The sequence below is a fragment of the Stegostoma tigrinum genome, chromosome 4 (assembly GCF_030684315.1).
Source record: "Stegostoma tigrinum isolate sSteTig4 chromosome 4, sSteTig4.hap1, whole genome shotgun sequence".
Lineage (NCBI taxonomy): Eukaryota > Metazoa > Chordata > Chondrichthyes > Orectolobiformes > Stegostomatidae > Stegostoma > Stegostoma tigrinum.
Window position 1 is genome coordinate 131,799,789 of NC_081357.1, and position 27,519 is coordinate 131,827,307.

The 27,519-nt window shown below is 43.8% G+C and overlaps 1 protein-coding gene across 4 annotated transcripts in view; it reads left to right on the forward strand.

Moving 5' to 3' along the window:
• gareml (GRB2 associated, regulator of MAPK1-like) overlaps positions 1–27,519 on the forward strand; it is a 224,310-nt gene that overhangs the window by 63,691 nt on the left and 133,100 nt on the right. For 2 of the 4 annotated variants that reach the window (XM_059645679.1, XM_059645681.1), the window contains one exon: positions 7,998–8,138. The exons of 1 other annotated variant lie outside the window; for it this stretch is intronic. In XM_059645679.1, coding sequence (XP_059501662.1) covers positions 7,998–8,138 — 141 coding nt within the window. Of the gene's footprint in view, positions 1–6,851; positions 6,944–7,997; positions 8,139–27,519 lie in introns of those variants that run through there. One more of the 4 variants, XM_059645682.1, reaches the window with a different exon arrangement.

A 27,519-nucleotide genomic window follows, 5' to 3' on the forward strand; every position in this document is an offset into this window, starting at 1 on the left:
ATGTTTTGTTGCAGTAGATAGTTAGCCTGTTGCATTTTCTTTCCAAGACAATAATAGCATCCAAGTCATTAAATTTTTCAAGGTCACGTTAAATAGATTTTGATAAACAAGGGAGTTGAGTGTAATGGAAAGTGGATTTGTGACCACAATCAGATCAGCTATGATCTTATTCAGTCACAGAGCAAGCTTAAGGGACAAATAGTCAATTCCTGATTTGTATGTTCCTTTTTGTGGGAGCCCTTCTATTCAGATTTCATTTAAATCCTGAAAGTAATAGTTATGAACTCATCACAGCTTACAATGTGAAGAGAGGATAGAAATTGGTTGGTTTTCTTGCTGTACCACTTAGCAGCTCAAGCTGGAGTAGATGGTTCATTTGCAGAAATCAATCCCAGAGAATTTTCTGCTGGTTACAGTTTTTTTTGTAGAGTGTTCATGCTCCCAAATGAAATGTACCCCACCAATTATTGGGCTACTCTGGTTAGGCTGTTCACAGCATGGTGCGCAATAAATGGTATCTAGACATTTATGCCTGAAAAATACAAAAATGGGAGCTTATAAATTTAGAATTACATATTGAAATTACATTATGGTCAAATCAGGCAGGTACACTGCTCCTCAATTTATAGGCCCAGCTGGAAGTACAATGCAAAAGCTCCACACGTTAATCAACTGCTGCTTGTTGTTTTTTGGGTTGAAACTTGTCCCCAGTTTCATACCCTGCTCCTTTCTTTTGTAATTAATTGTTGACAAGTGAAATTTCTTGTTATAAGTTCAAGCTCAGCAGAACTTGTTTTATGACAGGTGAGAGTTACTGTAGAAATAAAGTTGTTGCCTTACTTATTGGCTTAGTTCATCCTTCTGTTTAAGTGTTGAAGGATCATGTTTACTCATTATAAAACAATGTATGACACCCATTTGTCTAACAAATTTGAAATTTGTGTTAACTGTTTACTGAGGTGCAGAGGATAATGCAAAGTTGTGTAAATTTTATCGCATTTTACTTTATATGCATGTCTATATCCTGAAGTGAAGATTTCGGCAAATTATGGTGTTCACTGGTGTGTGAACACAACACTTTATTTATGCTGTTTCTGTTACAATTACTACATTATACTAGTAAGCAGGGCTCCAATTGAAAGATTTAGGAAGATTCAGCATTTGCAAAACTATTATGAGATCATCAAGTATATTATTGTAGAAAATGACCTTTGCCAATGCATAATTTTAATTGTGCACAGTCAGGGCATCACGTTTATACGTCTTTTTGAAATATTCTGTTAGTTGCGGAATAAATAAAGATAACTCCAGTATCAAATATAGTTTATTTAACTAAGCAATTTCTCACATGAGCAAACTTTGGGAAACCTGATCAGCATGGATGAGATAGGCTGAAGGGCCTGTTTCCTTCCTGTATACCTCAATGCTTGTATCAATGAGGAATATTTCAGACTTTATTCATTTGACATCCTGGATGCAGCATATAATATGGTTGGTAAGTGTTAACAATTTGCATGTGACTTTGGCATTGAGCTACAGACTGAATTAACATACTGTAATGAACTGTAGCGAAGATGCATTTGTGGTCAGTGCCTACATTTAACATAATTAGAATTCTCAATGTTGATGGGGATAGAGGAAGAATTGAAGTAATACTTAATAGACAGAAAGTGTTTAAAATCTGCATAGTTTGACAATTACTGACCTGTTCCAAAAATATGTGGAGATGCATGTTAATTGTATACCACACCTATTAGCTTCACAAGATGGTAATTGGGTACAATTCAGAAACCAGAAGCGTTGAGATGAGTTTTGGGGTGGCTATTGAAGCTGAGAAGTTCCTAAAGTGTAAGGCCTTGCAGTTAGAGACTGCGATAGAGGAACAGAGAGAAAAATCCAGGTTTTTCGGACAATGTAAATGGAGACATTGGGCCAGAGGAGGTTTGCACTGATATAGCCACACTGAGGTTTGTAAATGAATACAGATATCTTTTAATGTCCGTAAACTGAGATGGGGATCCTGAGGAGCCAGCGCGAACTGGGTAGTTAAATAGGTGTAGTAGGGCTAAGATGGAATGTGGTAGGTAGGGTTCCGATTGAGTTGCTTTGAAGATAAGTAAGTAGTTTGATGAAATTCAAACAGGAGGTAAGGAAGCTGTGGCTAAGTTCAAAAGCAGCAGTTGTGATGTCACGGTGGAGATGGAAGCAGTGGCAGAAATGGGCAATCTTAGCAGTGGAATTTGAGATCAGATTTAAACCTCAGCCTTGGACTGTAATGGCTCATTTGCTACACCCAGTTGGGCTGTGTAAGATCAAGCAGCCAGTGAGTGGAATGGAATTGGGCTGACATACAGAAGGTACACAATTCCTGATTTCCTGATTTTTTTTTCAACTGAAGAAGTTCTGGCCTCTGTTACTTGATGTCACAAAGGCAACTGGTGATAGATTACACATGAAGAAGACAAAAGAACACTTTCTGTGATTTAATTTATTGGATCTAATGCTTAAATATTAAAAGCGGCATGTTTGTCATTCTGAGTGAAAATTGATGTAGCACCTCCAAATACCTTAAATTCCTCACAATTATTCTTGTTCCAGTCCAAATTATTCCTGATCTAATCCAGGTGATTGTAATTAGAGCTCTAGATACTATGTCATGGAAGTAGGCTGGTTTGAACTGGAAGTCAGCGGTTTGTAGCTGAAGGAGTGAGGAAACCAGTAACTGGTAATCTTCAACAGTCGCTCTTTAATTCAAATGCATCTGAGAGATGCTAAGTTTTCTTCTTTTAACCAGGTGTTGGTGCTTTTTCTTTAATGGACTTCTGTCTTGCATTTTTTAAACATTAGGAGGAAGCTGATTAGTTGGACTAAATTGGCATGGAGATGCTGCTGAATTATTAACTGTCAATCCTAACTACCCGAATAACCTCAGATCAGGTATATTGACACTTACTGGTCAAGAATTTGCTAATCCTTGCTGCCTTCCTATGGTAGTATATGTGTGAATGCCAGGAGCTATATTTTATGCAATAGAATCCCTACAATATGGAGGCAGACCCATCAAGTCCACACTGAACTTCCAAGGAGCAGCCCACTCAGACCCACCCCTTACACCATCCCTATATTTCCCACCCCAGATGCAATTTAGCATGGCCAATCCTCCTAACCTGCACATCTTTCGACTGTGGGAGGAAACCAGACCACCCAGAGGAAACCCACACAGACATTGGGGAGAATGTGCAAACACAGACAGTCGCCCGAGGCTGGAATTGAACCCAGGTCCCTGGCACTGTGAGACAACAATGCTAACTTCTGAGCCACTGTGCCACCCATAATAGAAACTAACATCATTATCCCAGCATGTTAGTTGAAGATCATTGGCTACCATGCCTTACTATTGCAGTTTGGACTGGCTGACCACAGATGATATGCTGCCATCTGTAGACAGACAGAGGTCCACCTCTATTGCCTGTGGATCTGGCATCACATCAGCACTCAAACTCACATCCACTTTCATTCCTAACATTTCTGTTGACAGGTAATTTTGCATGAGTACCAGCAGCACATCTTCGTAATATTGACTCTTGGTATCTCAAGCACTATAGTAATAAAAATGACATTCATTTCTACATTCACTAGATGGCATGTTACACCCCAATTCTCATGGCACATGTGGTTGGAAGAGAATTTCATTGGGTAGGAGAGAAGTAAGTGGAGATCACATGTCTTCCCCAGTAACATTTGGGAAGGGGTTTGCTTTTGAGCCTGGAGTCTGGCCTGAACCTGTCTCCACTGCCTCACTTGGCTTTGGAATCACCTTCTGATGCAGTCTGGGCAATCATCTTCTGTCTCTTGGGGACGCTAGGTATTAGTTGGATGTTTATCATTATTGGCCAATAATTGGCCAGCAGCTCTACTACCTCAGCCCCATTATGTGCCTGATTGGTGAATAATAGTGTCCTTCCTGATAAGAGGCATGTTGTGCTTTGGCCAGGTCTGTAGCCAATGGGTAAGCCCTCGTGTCTGCGGCATTAAATTCCACTTGGTACCTCTCACCATCAGGTTTAGTAGATTCTGACTCCAAAAATAGAATCTGGATGCTATTTGCTACACTCCTGTCGGAAGGTTGGAAGTTTGACCATTTACATCATCTGCACACAAAAGTAACAGTAGAAATACAATGTTTTTTTTAAAATCACATGCAACACTATAAATGCAGTGATTATTGACCCAGATTCCACCGTGAGCAATGCAAGTGCTTGCCCTTCACTACTAATCTTTCTGTCTACAAACATTTCATGAGCATTGTGCTGCAACTTAGAGTAATTAGTCACTGCAATACACTGCCCTGGGTCTGCGTGAACAGGCTTGTCTCCCAAATCAATTAGCTTGAGCCATCCACATTGAGAAACACAGGGCTTGAATTAGCTTTGTGTAAGTGAATGGGATAAACTCTAATCCACACAGCCTGAACAGGCAAGTGTAAGTTAGGATATTTAATTCAACATAAAAGCATGCCCAGAAAGTAAAAGAAAGAAAATCAAAGTTAAGTTAGAAAGGGCAAGATAAAAGAGACAATAATAAGTAAAACAAAAATGTCCAACAATATTTAAAGTCTAAAAGAATGTGACTCCACACAGGTAAAAGGAAGTTTTCAGACAAGAAAGGTTGCATACCAGTTTTTCTGACCAATTCACACCACTGAAAATACATCTGATCTTGTTTGGTATGGTTAAATGACTGACTTACCATTAAGTGCAACAACTTCAAGTCCTTCAGAGATAATGGGAACTGCAGATGCTGGAGAATCCAAAGTTTGGAGCTGGATGAACACAGCAGGCCCAGCAGCATCTCAGGAGCACAAAAGCTGACATTTCGGGTCTAGACACTTCAGCAGAGAGGGGGATGGGGTGAGGGTTCTGGAATAAATAGGGAGAGAGGGGGAGGCGGACCGAAGATGGAGAGAAAAGAAGCTAGGTGGAGAGGAGAGTATAGGTAGGGAGGTAGGTAGGGGATAGGTCAGTCCAGGGAGGATGGACAGGTCATAGAGGCGGGATGAGGTTAGTAGGTAGGAAATGAAGGTGCGGCTTGAGGTGGGAGGAGGGGATAGGTGAGGGGAAGAACAGATTAGGGAGGCGGGGACAAGCTGAGCTGGTTTTGGGATGCAGTGGGGGGAGGGGACGAGCTGGGCTGGTTTTGGGATGCATTGGGGAAACCAAGCGGAGGCTTGGGGACTGCTTTGCAGAACACCTCTGCTCGGTTCGCAATAAACAACTGCACCTCCCAGTCGCAAACCATTTTAACTCCCCCTCCCATTCCTTAGATGACATGGCCATCATGGGCCTCCTGCAATGCCGCAATGATGCTACCCGAAGGTTGCAGGAACAGCAACTCATATTCTGCTTGGGAACCCTGCAGCCCAATGGTATCAATGTGGACTTCACAAACTTCTAAATCTCCCCTTCCCCCACTGCATCCCAAAACCAGCCCAGCTCATCCCCACCTCCCTAACCTGTTCTTCCTCTCTCCTATCTCCTCCTCCCACCTCAAGCCATACTCCCATTTCCTACCTACTAACCTCATCCCGCCCCTTGACCTGTCTGTCCTCCCTGGACTGACGTATCTCCTCCCTACCTCCCCACCTACACTCATCTTTATTGACTCATCCCCGCCTCTTTGACTTATCTGTCTCCTCTCCGCCTATCTTTTCTTCTCTCCATCTTCAGTCCGCCTCCCCCTCTCTCCCTATTTATTTCAGCACCCTCTCCCCATCCCCCTTTTCTGATGATGGGTCTAGGCCTGAAACATCAGCTTTTTGTGCTGACGTCAGCTGAGATGCTGCTTGGCCTGCTGTGTTCATCCAGCTCCAAATTTTGCTAACTTCAAGTCCTTCATCTGTTTTAATCAGTCATACAGAATGGAAATAGGCCCTTTGGCCCAACGCAACCATGCTGACCAGGTTTCCTAAACTAACCTAGTCCCATTTACCTGTGTTTAGTCCATACCCCTCTAAGTCTTCCTTATCCATTTACCTGTCTGAACGTCTTTTAAATGTTGTAATTGTACCATCCTCTATCACTTCCTCTGGCAGCTCGTTCCATACACACACCACCCTCTGTGGAAAAGGCTACCCGTCAGGTCCCTTTTTAAATCTCCTCCCTGCCAGCTTGAAACTATGCCCCTCTGTCTTGGACTCCCCTGCTCTGGGGAAAAGTCTTTGGCTATTTGCCTTATCTATGCCACTCATAATTTTATAGACCTCCATGAGAGGTCAGCCCTCAGCCTCTGACATTCTAGAGAAAAAAGTCCCTGCCTATCCAGCCTCTCCTTATAACTCAAACCTTCCAAATGAATTCCCAAATCAACCTGAGTTTGATGTATTGCTGTCACGTGCCGAGATACAGTGAAAGGTGTTGTTTTGCATGCTATACAGGCAGATTGTACCAGACAAGGTGCATTAGGATAGCAGAATACAGAATACAGTGTTACAGCCACAGAGAAGGTGCAGAGAGAGATCAACATCTACCTTGACTGTTTTGGAAGGACCAAGGACCCAGTCTTTGTAGAAAACCTGCGTTACAGTACCATGTAGAATCCTTTAAATTTAATTTCCAGTTCATATCCGTTGATGTCCTCCTGTGCAAGCTTTACTGAATCTTTGGAACTCAGAATTTCAGTAAGATTATTTGTTTTTTCATCAAACTTCTGCTGTGCTTTGCCGTCTTTTGTTTTCACACTCTGATGAGTATGTTTAATTTTTCAGTGAGGTCCCTGTTGGAGCAAAAGTTGTGAATGACCAGAACAAGTCAAACAGCAACTTCCTGAGTTTTGCCTTCGGCTGGACATGTTCAGAAGTTGCTATCTGATTTACTGTGTACAGTTTTGTTGCCCTTGCTTGAGAAACAATGCTGGCACTGGAGGGGATGCAGAGGAGGTTCATGAGGTAAATTCTGGAGTTGAACGGGTTAAGAACATAGAACATTACAGCACAGTACAGGCCCTTCGGTCCTCGATGTTGTGCCGACCTGTCATACCGATCTGAAGCCCATCTAACCTACACTATTCCATGTACGTCCATATGCTTGTCCAATGACGACTTAAATGTACCTAAAGTTGCCATTTGGCTTATGGGGAGAGTTGAAGTAGATTGGGACTATATTTGTTGGAATTTAGAAAGGAGGGGAAATCCTATAGAAACATTATAAGATCATGAAGGGAATGGATAAGACAGAAACAGGGAGGTTGTTTGCACTGCTGAGTTAAACTAAGACTAGGGGGCTCATTGTCAAAATAAGGAGGAGCAGATTATCACTGAGTTAAGGAAGAGCTTCTTCACCCAAACAGTTGTAAATCCATGGAATCCCCTGCCCAGTGAAACAGTTGAGGCTACCTCATTAATGTTTTTAAGGCAAATATAGAGTTTTGAACAGTAAAGGAATTAAGGTTAATGCTGAGCCAGCAGCTAAGTGGAGCTGAATCCAGAAAAAGATTGGCCCTGATTTTACTAAATGGCAGAGCAGGGTCAATGGGCCAGATTACCTACTCCTGCTCTTATTTCTTATTTCTTATGTTCTTACTCTGCAACAATGGTGGATGCTGCTGATTTTGTTGCTTTTCCTCCTGCAACTTTCGAGTGAATGTACGTGGTATCAGTTACTTTAAGAGGGACACAAAACTACAACAATATTCATTGTTTTTGCTTAGACTTCATTTTTGGTTTGTGGCAGCTTCTAAATACATTTGAGTATGCTTCAGCCTTGTCATGTATGCCATGATATCTGTCCTTGTCTCACACTGTTTCTAGTTCTGTCTCCCTTTTCATTCTATTTGTGTCATAATACATCATTTGAACCACATAAAAGCTCAACTCACTTAATATAAAACTAATGCTGTCACTAAACATTTCGCTCTAACTTCAACAATAACCTGAAGTTGAAGCAAGTGTGTGGATATTTTACCAGAATCCACCTACATGTATCCTTTGGATTGTTTTTCAGGACAATATATAGAGGGATTGACCGACCAGGATCTATTACTAATCCATTCATGTAGGCAGTGGACTACGGTTACTGCACATAGCTTGGAGGAGGGTCACTATGTGATTGGACCGAAGATTGATATTCCACTACAATACCTCGGTAAGGAATGCAATAAGATGAAAAGACTGAATGTTGTTTCCAAATTTGGGCAAAGTGTATGGGTCACCTTCACTTTATCGATCTGGGTAATTAATCATCCAAATCTTCGCAGCTGAACACCATGAAGCATGTAGCCTGACTTGGGTTGATACAAAGTAGAAGTCTATATTCTGCCAAAGCCAAGAATGCTCAGAATCAGTATTGAAAGTGAAATAGTAAGTAAGTCTTAGCTAAACAGGACCATAAAAAAGTTCCATTGTTTACCCAGATTGATCATGCAGCCTACTGCATGCATGTTATTCTGAAAGGCCAAATTCTCATCACCTGTCATTCCCAGAGTGCAGTTTAATCTCTCCAAATGGTATTAACATTAGTAAATTCCTAACAATGCTTCACTTAATAAAATCATTACTTGTTGCTAACTTGTTTTCTACTGAATTGATCTGATTATTTTTGGATGAAAGGTAGCATTGAGAAATAACAATACAACCTCTTCAGTTTCTGTTGAATTCTACATGGACAGAATTCAGCAAATGGGTATTTCCTTAGTCAAACATTTAGCGATAAGCAATTATTAATGACAAATAGCTTTAACAACAGTGAAGTAAATACATGAACTAAAACTACCCCTTTGTGCTTAGTTCCAAGTGAACAGTCATGTTGTATAAAAACTTCCATAGAATTGAAACTACATAATGACGGGAGGTGGTTCCATTTGCATGGAAAATTATAAAATCAAAGGTGAAGGAGCAGGTAGGAACACAAGTAAGTGATAGGTTTGATTGTTACCAGAATATAAATGAAAGGGACAGAATGTGTGATTGTCATATTGCACCTAGGAACCATAAAAGTGTTGGGAAACTCGATAATAGAGTAAATTTAAGAGATTTGCATCTTAATGCATGAAGGATTTGGAATAAAGCAGATAAACTGATGGCACAAATCAAAGTAAATTGACATCACAAGGAGTTTGGACTGGATAAAGGAAGGGTGGGCTCAGGAGAGGTTGTGAAGTTTCCAGACAAAGTAACAGTACAGATAGTACAGAAAGGGTCACAATCTAACTTCAAGCACAATAGATAAGGGGGAACAATAATAGGGGCAGTGGTCAACACAGGACTGAGGGTGCTGCACTTAGATGTGTGCAACTTACAAAACAAGGTAAATGAGCTTGTGGTGCAGATTGAAATTGCTGAGTATGATGTTGTGGGTATCACAGAGATGTGGTTGCTAGGGGAGTAAGGAACTAAATATCCAGGGATACACAAAACAATAAGGACTGCAGAAGCTGGAAGCCAGAGACTACAGGTGTGAGGCTGGAAAAGCACAGCAGGTCAAACAGCATGCAAGGAGCAGAAAATCTACGTTTCTGGCCGAAACCTTTTGTTCGAACTAATGGAAAGTTTCGGACTGAAACATTGAATTTACCTGCTCCTCGGATGCTGTCTGACCTGTTGTGCATTTCCAAATCCTAGGTTACTAGTCCTATGGATAAGACTGGCTGAAGGATGGTAGTGAGAATCTGAAACTTGGATACTTGCACAAGATGGCTTCTCAGTGCAAGTTAGCAATAAAATGCCTTCTAGCCTGGGAACTCTGAGTTTTGCCAGAGCTGCATAAATAATGCAGTAATGATAAGATAATGCAGTACTAACCATTCTAGCTGACCTTCAGTAGCAAATGTTCTGGCGAGACAAAAAGTAACCTAGCATTGTGACATAAGTTGTTTACCAGTTAATAGTGCTATGTAACGAGCCAGACTTTATAAAAGACCTTAAAGTAAGGGAACACTTCGGAGGCAGCGATCATAATATGGTAGAGTTCAGGCTGCAGTTTGAAAGAGAGAAGGCAAAATCGGATATAATGGTGTTACAGTTAAATAAAGGTAATGACAGGGGCATGAGAGAGGAATTGACGAAAATCGACTGGAAGCAGAGCCTAGCGGGGAAGACAGTAGAGCAACAATGGCAGGAGCTTCTGGGTGTAATTGAGGACACAGTACAGAGGTTCATCCCAAAGAAAAGAAAGATTATCCGGGGTGGGATTAGACAGCCATGGCTGACAAAGGAAGTCAGGAAATATATCAAAGAAAAAGAAACAGCCTATAAAGTGGCCAAGAGCACTGGGAAATCAGAAGATTGGGAAGGCTACAAAAACAAACAGAGGATAACAAAGAGAGCAATAAGGAAGGAGAAGATCAAATATGAAGGTAGGCTAGCTAGTAATATTAGAAATGATAGTAAAAGCTTCTTTCAATACATAAGAAACAAAGGAGAGGCAAAAGTAGACACTGGGCCGCTCCAAATTGATGCTGGAAGGCTAGTGATGGGAAATAAGGAAATAGCTGAAGAACTTGATAAGTACTTTGCGTCAGTCTTCACAGTGGAAGACATGAGTAGTATGCCAACAGTTAGGGAGAGTCAGGGGGCAGAGTTGAATATGGTAGGCATTACAAAAGAGAAAGTGCTAGAAAAGCTAAAAGGTCTAAAAATTGATAAATCTCCTGGCCCCGATGGGCTACATCCTAGAGTTCTGAGGGAGGTGGCTGAGGAAATAGCAGAGGCTTTGGTTGTGATCTTTCAAAAGTCACTGGAGTCAGGGAAAGTCCCAGATGATTTGAAAATTGCAGTTGTAACTCCCTTGTTTAAGGAAGGATCAAGGCAAAAGATGGAAAATTATTGGCTGATTAGCCTAACCTCGATGGTTGGTAAAATTCTAGAAACCATTGTCAAGGTTGAGATTTCTAAATTCCTGGAAGTGCAGGGTCAGATTAGTACAAGTCAGCATGGATTTAGTACGGGGAGGTCATGCCTGACAAACCTGTTAGAATTCTTTGAAGAGGCAACAAGTAGGTTAGACCAGGGAAACCCAGTGGATGTTATCTATCTAGACTTCCAAAAGGCCTTTGATAAGGTGCCTCATGGGAGGCTGCAGAGGAAGGTGAGGGCCCATGGTATTTGAGGTGAGCTACTGACTTGGATTGAGGATTGGCTGCCTGACAGAAGGCAGGGAGTTGGGACAAAAGGCTCTTTTTTGGAATGGCAACCAGTGACAAGTGGTGTCCCGCAGGATTCAGTGTTGGGGCGGCAGCTGTTCACCTTGTATATTAATGATCTGGATGAAGGGACAGGGGCATTCTGCCGAAGTTTGCCGATGATATGAAGGTGGGTGGACAGCAGGTAGTACTGAGGAGGTGGGGAAGCTGCAGAAAGATTTAAACGGTTTAGGAGAGTGATCCAGGAAATGGCTGATGAAATTCAATGTGAGTAAATGTGAGGTTTTGCACTTTGGAAAAAAGAATGCAGGCATGGACTATTTTCTAAATAGTGAGAAAATTCGTAAAGCAGAAGTACAAAGGGACTTGGGAGTGTTGGTCCAGGATTCTCTAAAGGTTAACTTGCAGGTAGAGTCCGTGATTAAGAGAGCAAATGTAATGTTGTCGTTTATGTCAAGAGGGTTGGAATATAAAAGCAGCGATGTGCTTCTGAGGCTTTATAAAGCTCTAGTTAGGCCCCATTTAGAATACTGTGTCCAATTTTGGGCCCCACACCTCAGGAAGGACATATTAGCCCTGGAGCGTGTCCAGTGGAGATTCACATGGATGATCCCTGGAATGGTAGGTTTAACATATGATGAACGGCTAAGGATCCTGGGATTGTACTCATTAGAGTTTAAAAGGTTGAGGAGAGATCTAATAGAAACTTACAAGATAATGTATGGCTTAGAAGGAGTGGACGCCTAGAAGTTGTTTCCGTTAGGCAGGGAGACTAGTACCCGTGGGCACAGCCTTAAAATTAGAGGGGGTAAATTTAAAACTGAAATGAGACGACATTTCTTCAGCCAGAGAGTGGTGGGCCTGTGGAATTCATTGCCACGGAGTGCAGTGGAGGCCGGGATGTTGGATGCCTTCAAGGCAGAGATTGACAAATTCTTGACCTCACAAGGAATCAAGGGCTATGGGGAGAGTGCAGGGAAGTGGAGTTGAAATGTCCATCAGCCATGATTTAAGTGGTGGAGTGGACTTGATAGGCCAAATGGCCTTACTTCCACTCCTATGCCTTTTGGTCTTAATACTATTGGATTATGTAAGTGTCAATGAAGCAATATCACGTATTAATTGGTAATTGTTTGAATACACTATGCGATCACACCATGTACCCTGCTATAAGAAAAGTATAAAAATGTCTTTGTATTAAGTTGTGTGTGCAGTTCCTCCGAGGAATACGGAAGTGCTCAACTTCTGTGTTTTCTGGATGATCTGTACCCTGCCGATTGAAGAAATAAAGAGTCAAGCCTTAAACACCCAGACCGACTACGAGTGCTCACTGACTGATCACGGAATCGAGAGACCCCACCGGGGATCTAGATTTACATCTAGTGCCGTGACTCGGATTCGGTATGGACAGATTGTGGACAGCGGTGTAAGAGCCTTGAGTCCTCCACTCTTGAGTGTAAAGGAATTGGCCGGCCAGATGTGAGTATTTTATCCATCCGGTTTTCCTCTCATTCAGATAGCGGTAGACTCGACTCTTCGCTGTCTACAGATGCTTCTGGGATTAATTCGTGAGGTGTGATAGAAATTCACCCCAAGGAAGCAGAAAATAGCAAGGGGATGATAAGGTAATCATTGTTGATAAGGGAAGCCAGAAACAGCGTGAAAGCAAAAGTGAAGATTAGTGGGAACCCTGAGGATTGGGAAGCCTTTAAAAATCAGCAGAGGATAACTGAAAATGCAGTAAAAGAGGAGAAGATTAAATAAGGGTAAACTAGCTAGTAATGTAATATAAAATTGCAAGAATTCTTTTGGATAGTTAAAAGATATTAGAAAGAGTGAATGGGAAAGGCAAGGGTGAACATTGGGCTGCTGGAAAATAAGGCTGAAGATCTCATAATGGGCAGAGGAACTGAAGAGATATTTTTCAGTGGTCTTCATGGTGGAAGACACCAGTCATACCAGAAGTTGAAGAGAATTGTGGGTGAGGTAAGTGTAATGGCTGCCACTACAGAGAAGGAGCTGGGGAAGCTGAAAGGTCTGAAGGTGGATACATCACATGGATCAGATGGATTACACCTTAGGGTTCTGAAGGAGATTATGGAGGACATTGTGGAGGCAGTAGTGGTGATCTGTCAGGAATCATTTGAGTCAGGGAGCGTCCCAGATTATTGGAAAATGGCTAATGTAACACCCTCGTTTAAGAAGGGAAGGAGGCAGAAGACAAGAGGGGTTATAGGCCAGTTAGCCTGATATTAATTCCAGCTTCTTCCATTCAAACTACAGGGTGAATTCTATCATATTATAGTCACTGGCCCCTCGGGGTTCCTTCACCTTCAGCTTCTTGATCAAATCTGCCTCATTAACACATCACCAGATCCAGAATTGCCTGTTCCCTAGTGTTTGTACTACAAACTGCTCCAAAAGCCATCTCATTGACATTCCATAAGTTCTTTCCTCGGGATCCAGTACCAACCTGATTTTCCCAGCCCACCAGCATATTGCAGTCCCCTACGATTACCTTAATAGGGCCTTCCATACATGCTTTTTCTATCTCCTGATTATTTCGAGCCCCACATCCTGACTACTGCTAGGAGGCCTGTGCATAACTCCCATCAGGGTCTTTCTACTCACACAGGTACACCTTCTACATCACTCCTTGCTATCGACTTAAATTCAATGCTTATTAACAAGGCAATACTGCCCCTGCATCTCTCCCCTACTTAACCCATCACTATCTCTCTGTTAACTATTTGTATACTTCTCAGAACCTGTCTTTCCAACTAAGAATAAAGAACAAAGAAAATTACAGCACAGGAACAGGCCCTTCGCTCTCCAAGTCTGCGTCGATCGAGATCCTCAGTTCAAATCTGTCACCTATTTTCTAAGGATCTGTATCCCTTTGCTCCCTGCCCATCCACGTACCTGTCCAGATACATCTTAAAAGACACTATCGTGTCTGCGTCTACCACCTCCACTGGCAACACGTTCCAAGCACCCACCACCCTCTGCGTAAAGAACTTTCCACGCACATCTCCCTTAAACTTTCCTCCTCTCACTTTGAACTCATGGTCCCTAGTAATTGAGTCCCCCACTCTGGGAAAAAGCTTCTTGCTATCCACCTTGTCTATAACCCTCATGATTTTGTAGACCTCAATCAGGTCCCCCCTCAATCTCTGTCTTTCTAATGAAAATAATCCTAGACTACTCAAACCTCTCTCCATAGCTAGTACCCTCCATACCAGGTAACATTGTGGTGAACCTCCTCTGCACCCTCTCCAAAGCATCCACATCCTTTTGGTAATATGGCGACAAGAAATGTTTTAGTATTGTCTGAAACTTTGGCTGCAATACATTGACTTTTTTCTTCCAAGTCATTAATACATGTTGTAAACAGTTACGGACCCAGCACTGATCCCTCTGGAGCCCCACTTGCCATGGGTTGCCAATTTGAAAAGAACCCCTATCCTCACTTGCTGTTTCCTCCCCACGAGCTGGTTCTCTCACTATGTCCAGACACTATCTCCAATACCATGGTCTCTTGTCTTATGATTTAACCTTTTGTGAAGGTATCTTGTCAAACGCCTTCTGCAAATCCAAATATATCTACTGGTTCCCTCTATTCTGTCTGGTTGAGAATTCCTCAAAAAAATCAAATAATTTATTCAGACACAATTTCCCGTTCACAAAGCCATTCTGACTCTGTTTCGATTCCTCCCATTTCTTACAGACTAAGGGGGTGGCCATGGGCACCCGCATGGGCCCCAGCTATGCCTGCCTCTTTGTAGGTTATGTGGAACAGTCCCTCTTCCGCACCTACACAGGCCCCAAACCCCACCTCTTTCTCCATTACATTGATGACTGTATCGGCGCCGCCTCTTGCTCCCCAGAGGAGCTCGAACAGTTCATCCACTTCACCAACAACTTCCACCCCAAACTTCAGTTCACCTGGGCCATCTCCAGCACATCCCTCATCTTCCTGGATCTCTCAGTCTCCATCTCAGGCAACCACCCTGTAACTGATATCCATTTCAAGCCCACCGACTCCCATAGCTACCTAGAATACACCTCCTCCCACCCACCCTCCTGCAAAAATTCCATCCCCTATTCCCAATACCTCCGCCTCCACCGCATCTGCTCCCACGATGAGGCATTCCACTCCCGCACATCCCAGATGTCCGAATTCTTCAAGGACCGCAAATTTCCCCCCACAGTGGTCGAGAATGCCCTTGACCGCATCTCCCGCATTTCCCGCAACACATCCCTCACACCCCGCCCCCGCCACAACCTCCCAAAGAGGATCCCCCTCGTTCTCACACACCACCCCACCAACCTCCAGATACAACGCATCATCCTCCGACACTTCCGCCATCTACAACCCGCCCCCACCACCCAAGATATTTTTCCATCCCCACCCCTGTCTGCTTTCCGGAGAGACCACTCTCTCCGTGACTCCCTTGTTCGCTCCACACTGCCCTCCAACCCCACCACACCAGGCACCTTCCCCTGCAACCGCAGGAAATGCTACACTTGCCCCCACACCTCCTCCCTCACCCCTATCCCAGGCCCCAAGATGACTTTCCGCATTAAGCAGAGGTTCACCTGCACATCTGCCAATGTGGTATACTGCATCCACTGTACCCGGTGTGGCTTCCTGTACATTGGGGAAACCAAGCGGAGGCTTGGGGACCGCTTTGCAGAACACCTCCGCTCAGTTCGCAATAAACAACTGCACCTCCCAGTCGCAAACCATTTCCACTCCCCCTCCCATTCTTTAGATGACATGTCCATCATGGGCCTCCTGCAGTGCCACAATGATGCCACCCGAAGGTTGCAGGAACAGCAACTCATATTCCGCTTGGGAACCCTGCAGCCCAGTGGTATCAATGTGGACTTCACCAGCTTCAAAATCTCCCCTTCCCCCACCGCACCCAAAACCAGCCCAGCTCGTCCCCTCCCCCCACTGCACTACACAACCAGCCCAGCTCTTCCCCTGCACCCACTCCATCCCAAAACCAGTCCAACCTGTCTCTGCCTCCCTAACCGGTTCTTCCTCTCACCCATCCCTTCCTTCCACCCCAAGCCGCACCTCCATTTCCTACCTACTAACCTCATCCCACCTCCTTGACCTGTCTGTCTTCCCTGGACTGACCTATCCCCTCCCTATCTCCCCACCTATACTCTCCTCTCCACCTATCTTCTTTTCTCTCCATCTTCGGTCCGCCTCCCCCTCTCTCCCTATTTATTCCAGAACCCTCACCCCATCCCCCTCTCTGATGAAGGGTCTAGGCCCGAAATGTCAGCTTTTGTGCTCCTGAGATGCTGCTGGGCCTGCTGTGTTCATCCAGCCTCACATTTCATTACCCTGACTCTGTTTGATTAGGTTATGAGTTTCCAAATGATCTGCTCTTACTTACTTCCTTCAAAATTGATTCCAATACTTTTCCAATAATAAATGTTCAGCTAATCAGCCTATAATTACCCACTTGTTGCCTCCCTCTCTCTTTAAATAGGGATATCACGTCAGGAGTTTTCCAATCCTCTGGTACTTCCCCAGAATCCAAGACTGTTTTGAAAATCAAAACCAATGCATCCACTATCTCTCTAGCTACTCCTTTTAAAATCCTAGAACTCAAGCCGTCAGGGCCAGGGGCTTATCTGCCTTTAGCCCCATTAGTTTGTCTAATATTACTTCTTTAGTGATGGTGATGGTACTTAATTCTGCCCCTATATTCTTCAGTAATAATGGAATGCTCGACGTATCTTCCACCATAAAGGCAAATGCAAAATATCTATTTAACCCCTCTGACTTCCAAAACTGTCTTCCCATCGTCATTTTCTAACTGGCCTTTGTTCACTGTGACCTCTCTCTTCCTTTCTATATATTTAAAGAAGCTTTTATTATCATTTTTCATATTCCCCTCTAGCTTGCCTTCATTTTTCTGTGTTGATTATCTTTTTAGTCCTCCTTTGGTAGATTGTGAATTTATCCCAGTATTTACAGCTGCCAGAAATACACCGTAGGAACAGAAGTAGGCCATTCTGCTCCTTGATGGTAGCCTGTTCCCAGCCTACTTCATGCACATCCATGGAGATTTCCAAATTCTCCACCCATTAAAGTTCTGGAAGCAGGCTAATGCTATAAACAGGAATACTGAGGTGGGGGGCGGTGTTTGTGGTGTGAGTTCCAGCACTGGACGACCAATGGGAGACCATACAGCCCTGAGATCAACGGAAAATCTCCTGTCAGAGATGAGAGAAATCGATCTGATGATTGAGACTGTGAGACATCAGTGAAAGTAAAAGTCAATTTTGATGTTTTAAAAAGCCACAGGTACCTGATCATGATCCTTGATGATAAATGGTGCTGGCAATGATCAGTGGTTGCTGCTGTGGCCTAGGGTGTAAATATGGATCAGGGATCACCATCCTTCATGTGAACCATAAGGCCACACCAACCATGAGCCCCACATATTCCCAGGTTAACACAGTGTGAGGCTGGATGAACACAGCAGGCCAAGCAGCATCAGGGGAGCAGGAAAGCTTGACGTTTTGGGTTGGGACCCTTCTTCAGAAATGGGGGAGGGGAGGAGGATTCTGAAATAAATAGGGAGACGGGGAGATGGACAGAAGATGGATAAAGGAGAAGATAGGGTGAGAGGAGACAGACAGGTCAAAGAGGTGGGGTTAGAGCCAGCGAAGGTGAATGTAGGTGGGGAGTTAGGGAGGGGATCAGTCAGTCCAGGGAGGATGGACAGGTTGGGAGGGGTCGGGATGAAGTTAGTAAGTATGGGATGGGGGTGGGGCTTGGGTGGGAGGAATGGTTCGGGAGATGGGGACTAGCTGGGCTGGTTTTGGCATGTGGTGAGGGGAGGGGAGATTTTGAAGCTTGTGAAGTCCACATTGATGCCATTGGGTTGCAGGGTTCCCAAGCAGAATATGAGATGCTGTTCTTGCATCTTTCGGGTGGCATCATTGTGCCACTGCGGGAGGCCCAGGATGGACATGTCGTCCGAGGAGTTGGGGGGTGGAGTGGAGTTGAAATGGTTCGCCACTGGGACATGTAGTTGTTTGCTGCGATTCGAGCGTAGGTGTTCCCCAAAGGGGCCCCTAAGCCTTCGCTTGGTTTCCCCAATGCAGAGGAGGCCACAATGGGTACAGCGGATGCAGTATACCACATTAGCTGATGTGCAGGTGAACCTCTGCTTGATGTGAAAAGTCTTCTTAGGGACTGGGATGGGGGTGAGGGGGGAGGTGTAGGGGCAGGTGTAGCACTTGCTTCGGTTGCAGGGAAAAGCGCCGGGTTGGTGGGGCTGGAGGTGAGTGTGGACCGGACAAGGGAGTCACGGGGAGAGTGGTCCCTCCGGAATGCACGTAAGGGTGGGGATGGAAAAATGTCCTTGGTGGTGGGGTCGGATTGCAGATAGCGGAAATGTTGGAGGATGAAGCGTTGGATTTGGAGGTTGGTGGGGTGGTACGTGAGGACGAGGGGGATTCTGGTTTGGTTATTATGGCGGATGGGGGTATAAGGGATGAGTTGCGGGAAATGTGGGAGATGCGGTCGAGGGCATTTTTGATCACTGCGGGAGGGGAAGTTGCGGTTTTTGTAAAAGGAGGACATCGGCAATATTCGGGAGTGGAATGCCTCATCTCGGGAGCAGGTGCAGTGGATGCGAAGGAATTGGGAATAGGGGATGACCTTTTTGCAGGAAGGTGGGTGGGAGGAGGTGTATTCCAGGTAGCTGTGGGAGTCGTTGGGCTTGAAATGGACATGGGTTTCTACCTGGTTGCCAGAGATGGAGACAGAAAGGTCCAGGAAGGTGAGAGAGGTGTCAGAGATGATCCAGGTAAACTTAAGGTTGGGGTGGACAGTGTTGGTGAAGTTGACGAACCGTTCAAGCTCCCAGTGGGAACACGAGGCAGCACCGAAACAGCCATCAATGTAACTGAGGAAGAGATGGGGGATAGGGCCGGTGTAGCTTTGGAAGAGGGATTGTTCCATGTATCTTACAAAGAGGCAGGCATAGCTTGGGCCCATGCAGGTACCCATGGCCACCCCCTTTGTCTGTAGGAAGTGGGAGGAGTTAAAGGAGAAATTGTTGAGGTGAGGACGAGTTCAGATAAGCGGATGAGGTTGTCAGTGGAGGGGGACTGGCTGGATCTGCGGCACAGGAAGAAGCGGGGGGGCTTTTAGGCCATCAGCATGGGGAATGCAGTGTATAGGGATTGGAGGTCAAGAGTGAAAATAAGGTGTTGGGGACTGGGGAATTGGAAGGTTTGGAGGAGGTGGAGAGTGTGGATGGTGTCACAGACGTAGGTAGGGAGTTCCTGAACCAAGGGGGAGAAGAATAATATTCCCAGGTTAATGTGGGTTTGCTGCATTGCTGACTGATAATTCCGGTCGGCATAGGAATTGGACCAGTTAACAATAATTAATGTCAATTGTTTGCCTGCCTCTTCTCTGCCCAGATGTTGGCAGTGCCAAATTTTGTGGCTCCCTGCCTGTGTCTGGACACAGAACTGTTCCTAAAAACAAAACAACCTGTAATGTTTAATTTTGGTAAGACACAAATGATGTGGCTCCCTCATTCTGTGCTACAATAATTGTACATTCTGGCTGTTATAAAGGACCAACGGGTGTGGAAAACATATTGTACATATAAACAGTTTGGCTGTGCTGCCAGATGCTTCAGCAAGCTATTATTCTTCTCTTCTGCATTATTAAAGTTGCTTTTGTATTCCTTTACTGATCTTATTGCTCCCCACAGTATATGTTCCTGATGTTTGCACATTTTACAGGTTTAGACTCTGGCAGATTTCTATCTAATTTCCCTTGGTAGATTTATTAGGAATGTTCAGAGAAGCATAATCAACTTGAACGAAAGTTTAGAATCAATACAATATAATTTAAAACTGTCTCCAGAGTTACCGAAGAAAGCATTAAAAAGAGTCTCCTTATTTGAGTTAATATGAGCAGAAATTTGATCCCTGGTTTTGTTTGGTGTGTGATTATTGTATTTTGGCAAAAAGTCTAATACAACTGTGAATACTATAGATGAAGGAAGAACAATTGTGTTAATCTTCGGATTAATAAATTCTCAGTGAAAGATTCTTGATGTGGAGTTGAGGACTGACTAATTTGAGTCAGAATAGGCATTCTCTAATTTCCTGAAATTTGGAGAAACTGTTCTGTTAAGTATTGAAAATCAAGCTGCATCTGTTTTGTATGCTTTCATTCTTGTTTCCACGGAGATTCCAATTATTGATGAGAACTGCAGTGTTACTTGGTGATCCAGACAGAGAATTCAATCCCTCCATGGCCTTTTCTAAAATCATTAAAAGCAGCTTCTGTTTAGAACATTGTAGCAGACTATGAAAGCAAACAACAAAGGAAGTGAAAATAAAAACAAGACAGCTAAAAAAGGGAAATGTTAACAGGATAAAAAGGGGAATAACAGTCCAGTTATGAGAAGCCAAGAGAATTGAGGAAGAATTTGGGGTGAGGAAAGAGGTAGAGAAAGAAATTGGTTAAAACGTAAGAGGGATGAGAGAGTAAAGCAAGCAAAGAAAATGATCAAACAAATGCTGAAATTCCCTACATTGCCATTATCAGACACGAAGAGTGAGCTCAGCATTGCCAACCTTATGAGGGGTAATATTGTTTATAATCTTAGTCATGTCCTATGATGCTGCTTGGTTTGTATTTTGGATTGGCCTACATCTGTAAGTTCACGTCCATCTATAGTCAATGGTGGGGTGGAGATGGTGGTGAGTGAAGTACGGCCACTGTGACAATGCCTTAAATGGTGCGTCTTAGACATTTTTTCTAAATTCAGATTGTATTATTGCCACATTTGTTGCTGGCGTCAAGATAGTTAAGAAAGCAGGTTGTGAAGAGGACACAAAGGGATAAGTTGAGTGTGTGGTCAAAAAAAAATTAATGTGAGGTTGTCCACTTTGGCAGAAAGAACAGAACAACAATATTATTTTGTGATACAGTAAACTTCAGAACTTGTATAATTGTTCGTAGAGTGGAAGAATCAGCCACAACTCTGTCTGGAATAAATTGTTAAGGGACAAGGACAAGTCATTATACAGGAACTGAAAACAATTAGCCATGCTCGGGAAAACCAGAAGTTGAAGTGACATAAATAAAACTGTTCTAACTATGCATGATAACTGTTCTGCCTTATGCCACAAGGACAAATGTTTGCCTTACAGAGGAATTTAAGGAGTTAATTCAGGAAAACTGTGTCTTCAATGTCAAATTAACAAGGAACAGGTAAGTTACTTCTGATAAGGCAACTTTGCAAACTTGCAATACTGTGGGTGAAAGAATCTAAAGGATAGCAATAATGTCGCATTATAAACATGAAAGACAGAAAATACTACAGGAATTCAACTCCAGAATTCTTCAGTGGCAGAACTCTGGAGAATGATACTACATGCGGCTTGAAACTTGGATATCCAGAGACAGACACTGTTGGTTGGAATTGGAGCTAAACTCCACCATTAGCTGGGTAATAGCCCAGTTGGGTTGTGGAGCTTAACTTGCTTACTTGAGGCTTATTTTGCTTGCTACATGCAGTAGAATCTTAAATATTATTAAATATTATTTCATTACTTGATTATATGAGAGATTTCTTAATAAGCAATTAAGGGCAGCTGATGGTAATTTACAACCAAAATTCAAATACTAATTTAACGGCTTACTTAAATTGCTGACCAAGCTGGTGGAGTCATAAAGGACAAAGCTCTAGACTCAATCTAATAAACACACTTAACTGCATCTCCATCCACCTGCCTGTTGCAGTTGCACCTGTCCATGATATTATCAGTAGAAGTGACTATTGCCCTGTTTTCAGGGAGATAAAGTTACAACTTCACATTGAGGATATTCTCCATTGTGTTGTGCTGCTAAATCAGATAACCCTTGAAGTGATTGAGTGAGCTAAGACTTGGCATCCATGAGGCATTGTGGGCCACTAGCAGCAGCAGAACTTCCCAAACACATCACAACCTGCATTCTCATGGCTTGGTATATTGCCCACTGTAATATGACTGCCAGTCTAAGGGATCAAACCTGGTTCAATGGAGTGTACAGGAGGGTGCCCCAGGAGTAGCAGTAGGCATATCTAAAAAAAGAGTTGGCCACCTGGTGAAGCTACCAATCAGGACTGTTTGTGTGCCACCCAGAATTAGTAGCAAGTGATGTACAAATAGACAGTCAAACAATTTCACAACGAACAGGTCAGATCTAAGCTTTGCATTCTTACCACATCTAGTCAGTTAATACATTGGAGGAACAGGCTGAGCAAATATCTCTATCTTCAATGATGTGGTAGCTCAACATATCAATATCAAAGACAAGACTGAAACATATGCAACAGCTAGAAATGCCAAGTGGGTGATCCATATTGGCCTCCTGCCAACATCATGGATGACAGTCTTCAGCCAATTTAATTCTAGCCATATGATAGCGATAAATGGCTGTAGGTATTGGATACAGCAAAGGCTATGGATCCCAAAACATTCCAACAATAGTAGTGAAGACAAGTGCTCCAGAACTTGCTATGCCTCTAGCTAAACTGTTCCAGTACAGCTATTGTGCTTTGATCTACCCAACAATTTGCAATGCCATGAATAATAAGAAGCTAGCACCCAAATGCAGTGGGTAATAAGAAAGGTAAGTGGGCTACTACCTTTATTTCAAAGGGAATGGAAATAATTAAAACCTATGGGGGTCTTGCTAAAACTATGCAAGGTATTTGTTAAACCGTACCTGGAAAACTGTGAACAGTTTTCATCTCTTTATCTGTGGAAACATATACAAGTATTGGAGAGAGCCCAGAGCAACTTTGTTAGGTCGGTTCCGGGTCTGGACGAATGTTGTTATGAGGAGATGTTGAGTAGGCTGGCTGAAGTTTAGAGGAATGAGATGTGACCTTATCGAAATGTAAGACGTTTGAGTGGTTTGACAGGGTCAAAGTGAGATGTTATTTCCTGTGGTGAGAGAGTCAAGGGCCAGGTGGCATTTTCTCAGAGGAAGGGGCATCAATTTAAGACAGAGATAAGGAGGAATTTCTTCTCTCACAAGATAGTGAATCTGTGGAATTTTTTTTAACCACAGAGTGCTGTTGAGCTGGCTTGTTAAGTAGATTCAAGGCTGAGAGATTTTAATCAGTAAGAGAATCAGAGATGAGGGTTACCAGATCAACCACGGTCTTGGTGAATAGCCGAGCTGTCTCTTAGGAGGAACAGGCTTCTACATCCTATGCACTCATGCTTTGCAAACTAGGCCAGTATTCATTGAAGTTTATATTTAAAAAAAAGAGAGGTCATCATATTGAAATGTTTTCATATTCTGAGGAGCTTGATGGGATGGATGCTGACAAGATTTTTCCCCTGAGTGTAAGAGCAATTTCTTTTGAGGGTAGTCAGCCTTTGGGATTCTCTTGCACAGAGAGCAGTGGCTGCTGAGATATTCAAAGCTGTGATAATGAGAACTGCAGATGCTGGAGAATCCAAGTTAACAAAGTGTGAAGCTGGATGAACACAGCAGGCCAAGCAGCATCTCAGGAGCACAAAAGCAGACGTTTCGGGCCTAGACCCTTCATCAGAGAGGGCGATGGGGTGAGGGAACTGGAATAAATAGGGAGTGAGGGGGAGTCGGACTGAAGATGGAGAGAAAAGAAGATAGGTGGAGAGGAGAGTATAGGTGGGGAGGTGGGGAGGGGATAGGTCAGTCCAGGGAAGATGGACAGGTCAAGGAGGTGGGATGATGTGGTAGGTAGGAAATGGAGGTGCGGCTTGAGGTGGGAGGAAGGGTTGGGTGAGAGGAAGAACACGTTAGGGAAGCAGAGATAGGCTGGGCTGGTTTTGGGATGCAGTGGGGGAAGGGGATGAACTGGGCACCTCCATTTCCTACCTACCACCTCATCCTGCCTCCATCTTCCCTGAACTGACCTATCCCCTCCCTACCTCCTCACCTATACTCTCCTCTCTACCTATCTTCTTTTCTCTCCATCTTCGGTTCGACTGCTCCTCTCTCCCTATTTATTCCAGTTTCCTCTCCCCATCCCCCTCTCTGATGAAGGGTCTAGGCCCAAAACATCAGCTTTTGTGCTCCTGAGATACTGCTTGGCCTGCTGTGTTCATCCAGCTCCACACTTTGTTATATTCAAAGCTGTGTTGGATTGATTTGAAACATACAGAGTTTAGGATTTCAGGCAGGTTGGGGCTTGCCTGCAGGCAAGAGGAGAAAATTAAGACCAAAATCAGATCAGCCAAATTTTTATTGGATGGTGGAGTAGACGCAAGGCGTCAAATGGACTGCTCTTACTCTGTTTCTTGTGATCTTAAGATTTTGTAGGCACAGCGCATTAAAGGAGGATTATTCCAACTACATATTGATACAGTTAATGTTGAATTAGACAATTAGAGACGTACAGCAAGTGCTGTTGCTTTATATCTGATATCAGTGTGTCTTCAGTCACAGCAAATGTTTTTGGCAAGGATGCAAATAAGCTCTACCCAGCAGCTAGAGTGCCCTGAGAATGTGCTTTAATATGATTGGATTGTGTATCCTTGACCTAAATGAGAATTGGAAACAATTGTAAAGTTTGCTCAGTGAAATTCCTTGTCACCATATATGGGATTGATCAGATTTTTGTGACTGACAATTGCCTTTATTTTCTTGACTCATGGGCAGTGGACATTGCTGATTGGGCCAGCAATAAATTAAAACTGAGACTAATATTAATTACTTGTACAAAATTGATCTACACAGACACACAAACACCTTCAGCTGCCACTTCTTGATTCATCATAGAACCCCATTGCAAATCCCAGGAATAGGGCTATTTATATATTCAGGGACCCATGCTGGTGATCATAGGAATGGCTTCGATCCACAAAGGGAGAGAAGGAACCTGCTGTTATAAACCATTGAAACTAGTGGCTGTACTAAAGAAAAGAAAAGGCAGGTTGCTGTTTAAATCTTTTTTATGACCTAGTGTATATATTTTAATTTTTTCAAACCATTTTTCCTAATGCCATGCAATCTTTCTTGTATTAATTGTTGTTTGCCATCGCCACATGAGGTCCCTCAGTGGAACCCGTACCTAATTTTAACTGATCTGACCTAGCAGGATTATTGTGGGCCAAATTTCTGAGGAAAGTGAGGGGACTCAGTGGAAAATTCTTCACACTATCACAGGACACAATTGAGAATCATTTACTGCTTCCACCTCTCTGTATCTGGCATTTAAATAAAAATCTGAATTATTTTTGAAGAGCTGTGCGGTCCCAAATACAAATTACAGCTCAAAACCAGATCAAAAGTGTCACCAAGATAACAAAGTGTGGAGCAGGATGAACACAACAGGCCAAGCAGCATCTCAGGAGCACAAAAGCTGACGTTTCAGGCCTAGACCCTTCATCAGAGAGGGGGATGGGGTGACGGTTCCGAAATAAATAGGTAGCGGGAGGAGGCGGACTGAAGATGGAGAGAAAACAAGATAGGAGGAGAGGACAGTATAGGTGGGGAGGTTGGGAGGGGATAGGTCAGTCCAGGGAAGACGGACAGGTCAAGGAGGCGGGATGGGCTAGTAGGTAGGAAATGGAGGTGCGGCTTGAGGTGGGAGGAAGAGATGGGTGAGAGGAAGAACAGGTTAGGGAAGCGGAGACAGGCTGGGCTGGTTTTGGGATACAGTGGGAGGAGGGGAAGAACTGGGCTGGTTTTGGGATGCAGTGGGGTTCCCCAAAACCAGCCCAGTTCCTCCCCTCACCCCACTGCATCACAAAACCAGCCCAGCTCGTTCCCTCCCCCCACTGTATCCCAAAACCAGCCCAGCCTGTCTCCGCTTCCCTAACCTGTTCTTCCTCTCACCCATCCCTTCCTCCCACCTCAAGCCGCACTTCCATTTCCTACCTACTACCTCATCCCGCCTCCTTGACCTGTCCGTCTTCCCTGGACTGACCTATCCCCTCCCTACCTCCCTACCTATACTCTCCTCTCCACCTCGCTTGTTTTCCCTCCATCTTCGGTTCGCCTTCCCCCGCTACCTATTTATTCCAGAACCTTCTCCCCATCCCCCTCTCTGATGAAGGGTCAGCTTTTGTGCTCCTGAGATGCTGCTTGGCCTGCTGTGTTCATCCAGCCTCACATTTTATTACCTTGGATTCTCCAGCATCTGCAGTTCCCATTATCACAAATGTGTCACCATTCTGATTTACACCACTCCTCGCTGGTAGACCCTACTTTTACCGTCAGTTCCCTGGCAGGAACAGGGCAGTGGGAGCAGTACTAGTTTGATATCAACAAGATTTTACATTGACTACTATAGAGAGCAGCATTGGACTGAATGTAACCTCGGTGACTTCGGCTGAAACTGTCCAGTTCCCATCTGGCTGGCTGCGTGAAATTTGGCACCATAATCGGTAAAGCTGCTGATCGGTCAGACAAAGCTCAAAGCCACCTATTGCCCCAAAACATTTCACTGTATTGTAAACATGGGGACTTTTTTTATTGAAATAAGTTGCAATTAAACTCATGTACCTTTGTACCAGCACATCATGCTGACAAGCAGTTGAAGTGACCATCAGAGATCAGGGTGGGATGGTCTGCAGAAGGTCTGTGTGGATTTGTAGGGCCAAATAGTCTGTTTCCACACTTTGGGGATTCTGTGTTTCAATAGCGTTAGATAGAGAGCTATTGTTTCTTAAAAATAAACGGGTAACAAGTTAGCTCAGCTGCCTCACAGTGCCAGGGACACAGGTTCGATTCTAGCCACTGTCTGTCGCATCCAGAGATATACAAATTAGGTGGATTGGCCATGCTAAATTGTCCATAATGTCCAAGGATGTGTAAGTTAGGTGCGTTAGCTAAGGGAAATGCCGGAATAGTGTTAGGGAATGAGTACGGGTGGGATGGTCTTCAAATTGTCTGTGTGAACTTAGGCCAAATGGCCTGGTTCCGCACCCTGGGCATTCTATGTTTCTATCAGCCTGCACTCAGAGAGGGACCCCTGCAATGAAGGTAGATCAACGGAGTCAGGACAGTTTACCTTGGAAACAAGAAGACTCAGAGAAAGTCTGATAGAGATATTCAAAATCATGAGGGATCCAGAGTGATTAAAGAGGGAGAAACTGTTCCGTCTTGAGAACGGATCAAGAACAATTGGCACAGATTTAAGGTCAATTTTAAAGAAAACAAAAGCAACTTCAGATAAAAGCTTTCTCATGCAGTGAGTGGTCATTATCTGGAATGCACTGCCTGAGATTGTGTTAGAGATAAGTTTAATAGAAACATTTAAAAGGAAATTAGACGGCTATCTGAAATGTAAAAATATGTGGAGTTACATAAAGAAAACAGCAGTATGAGTGTGC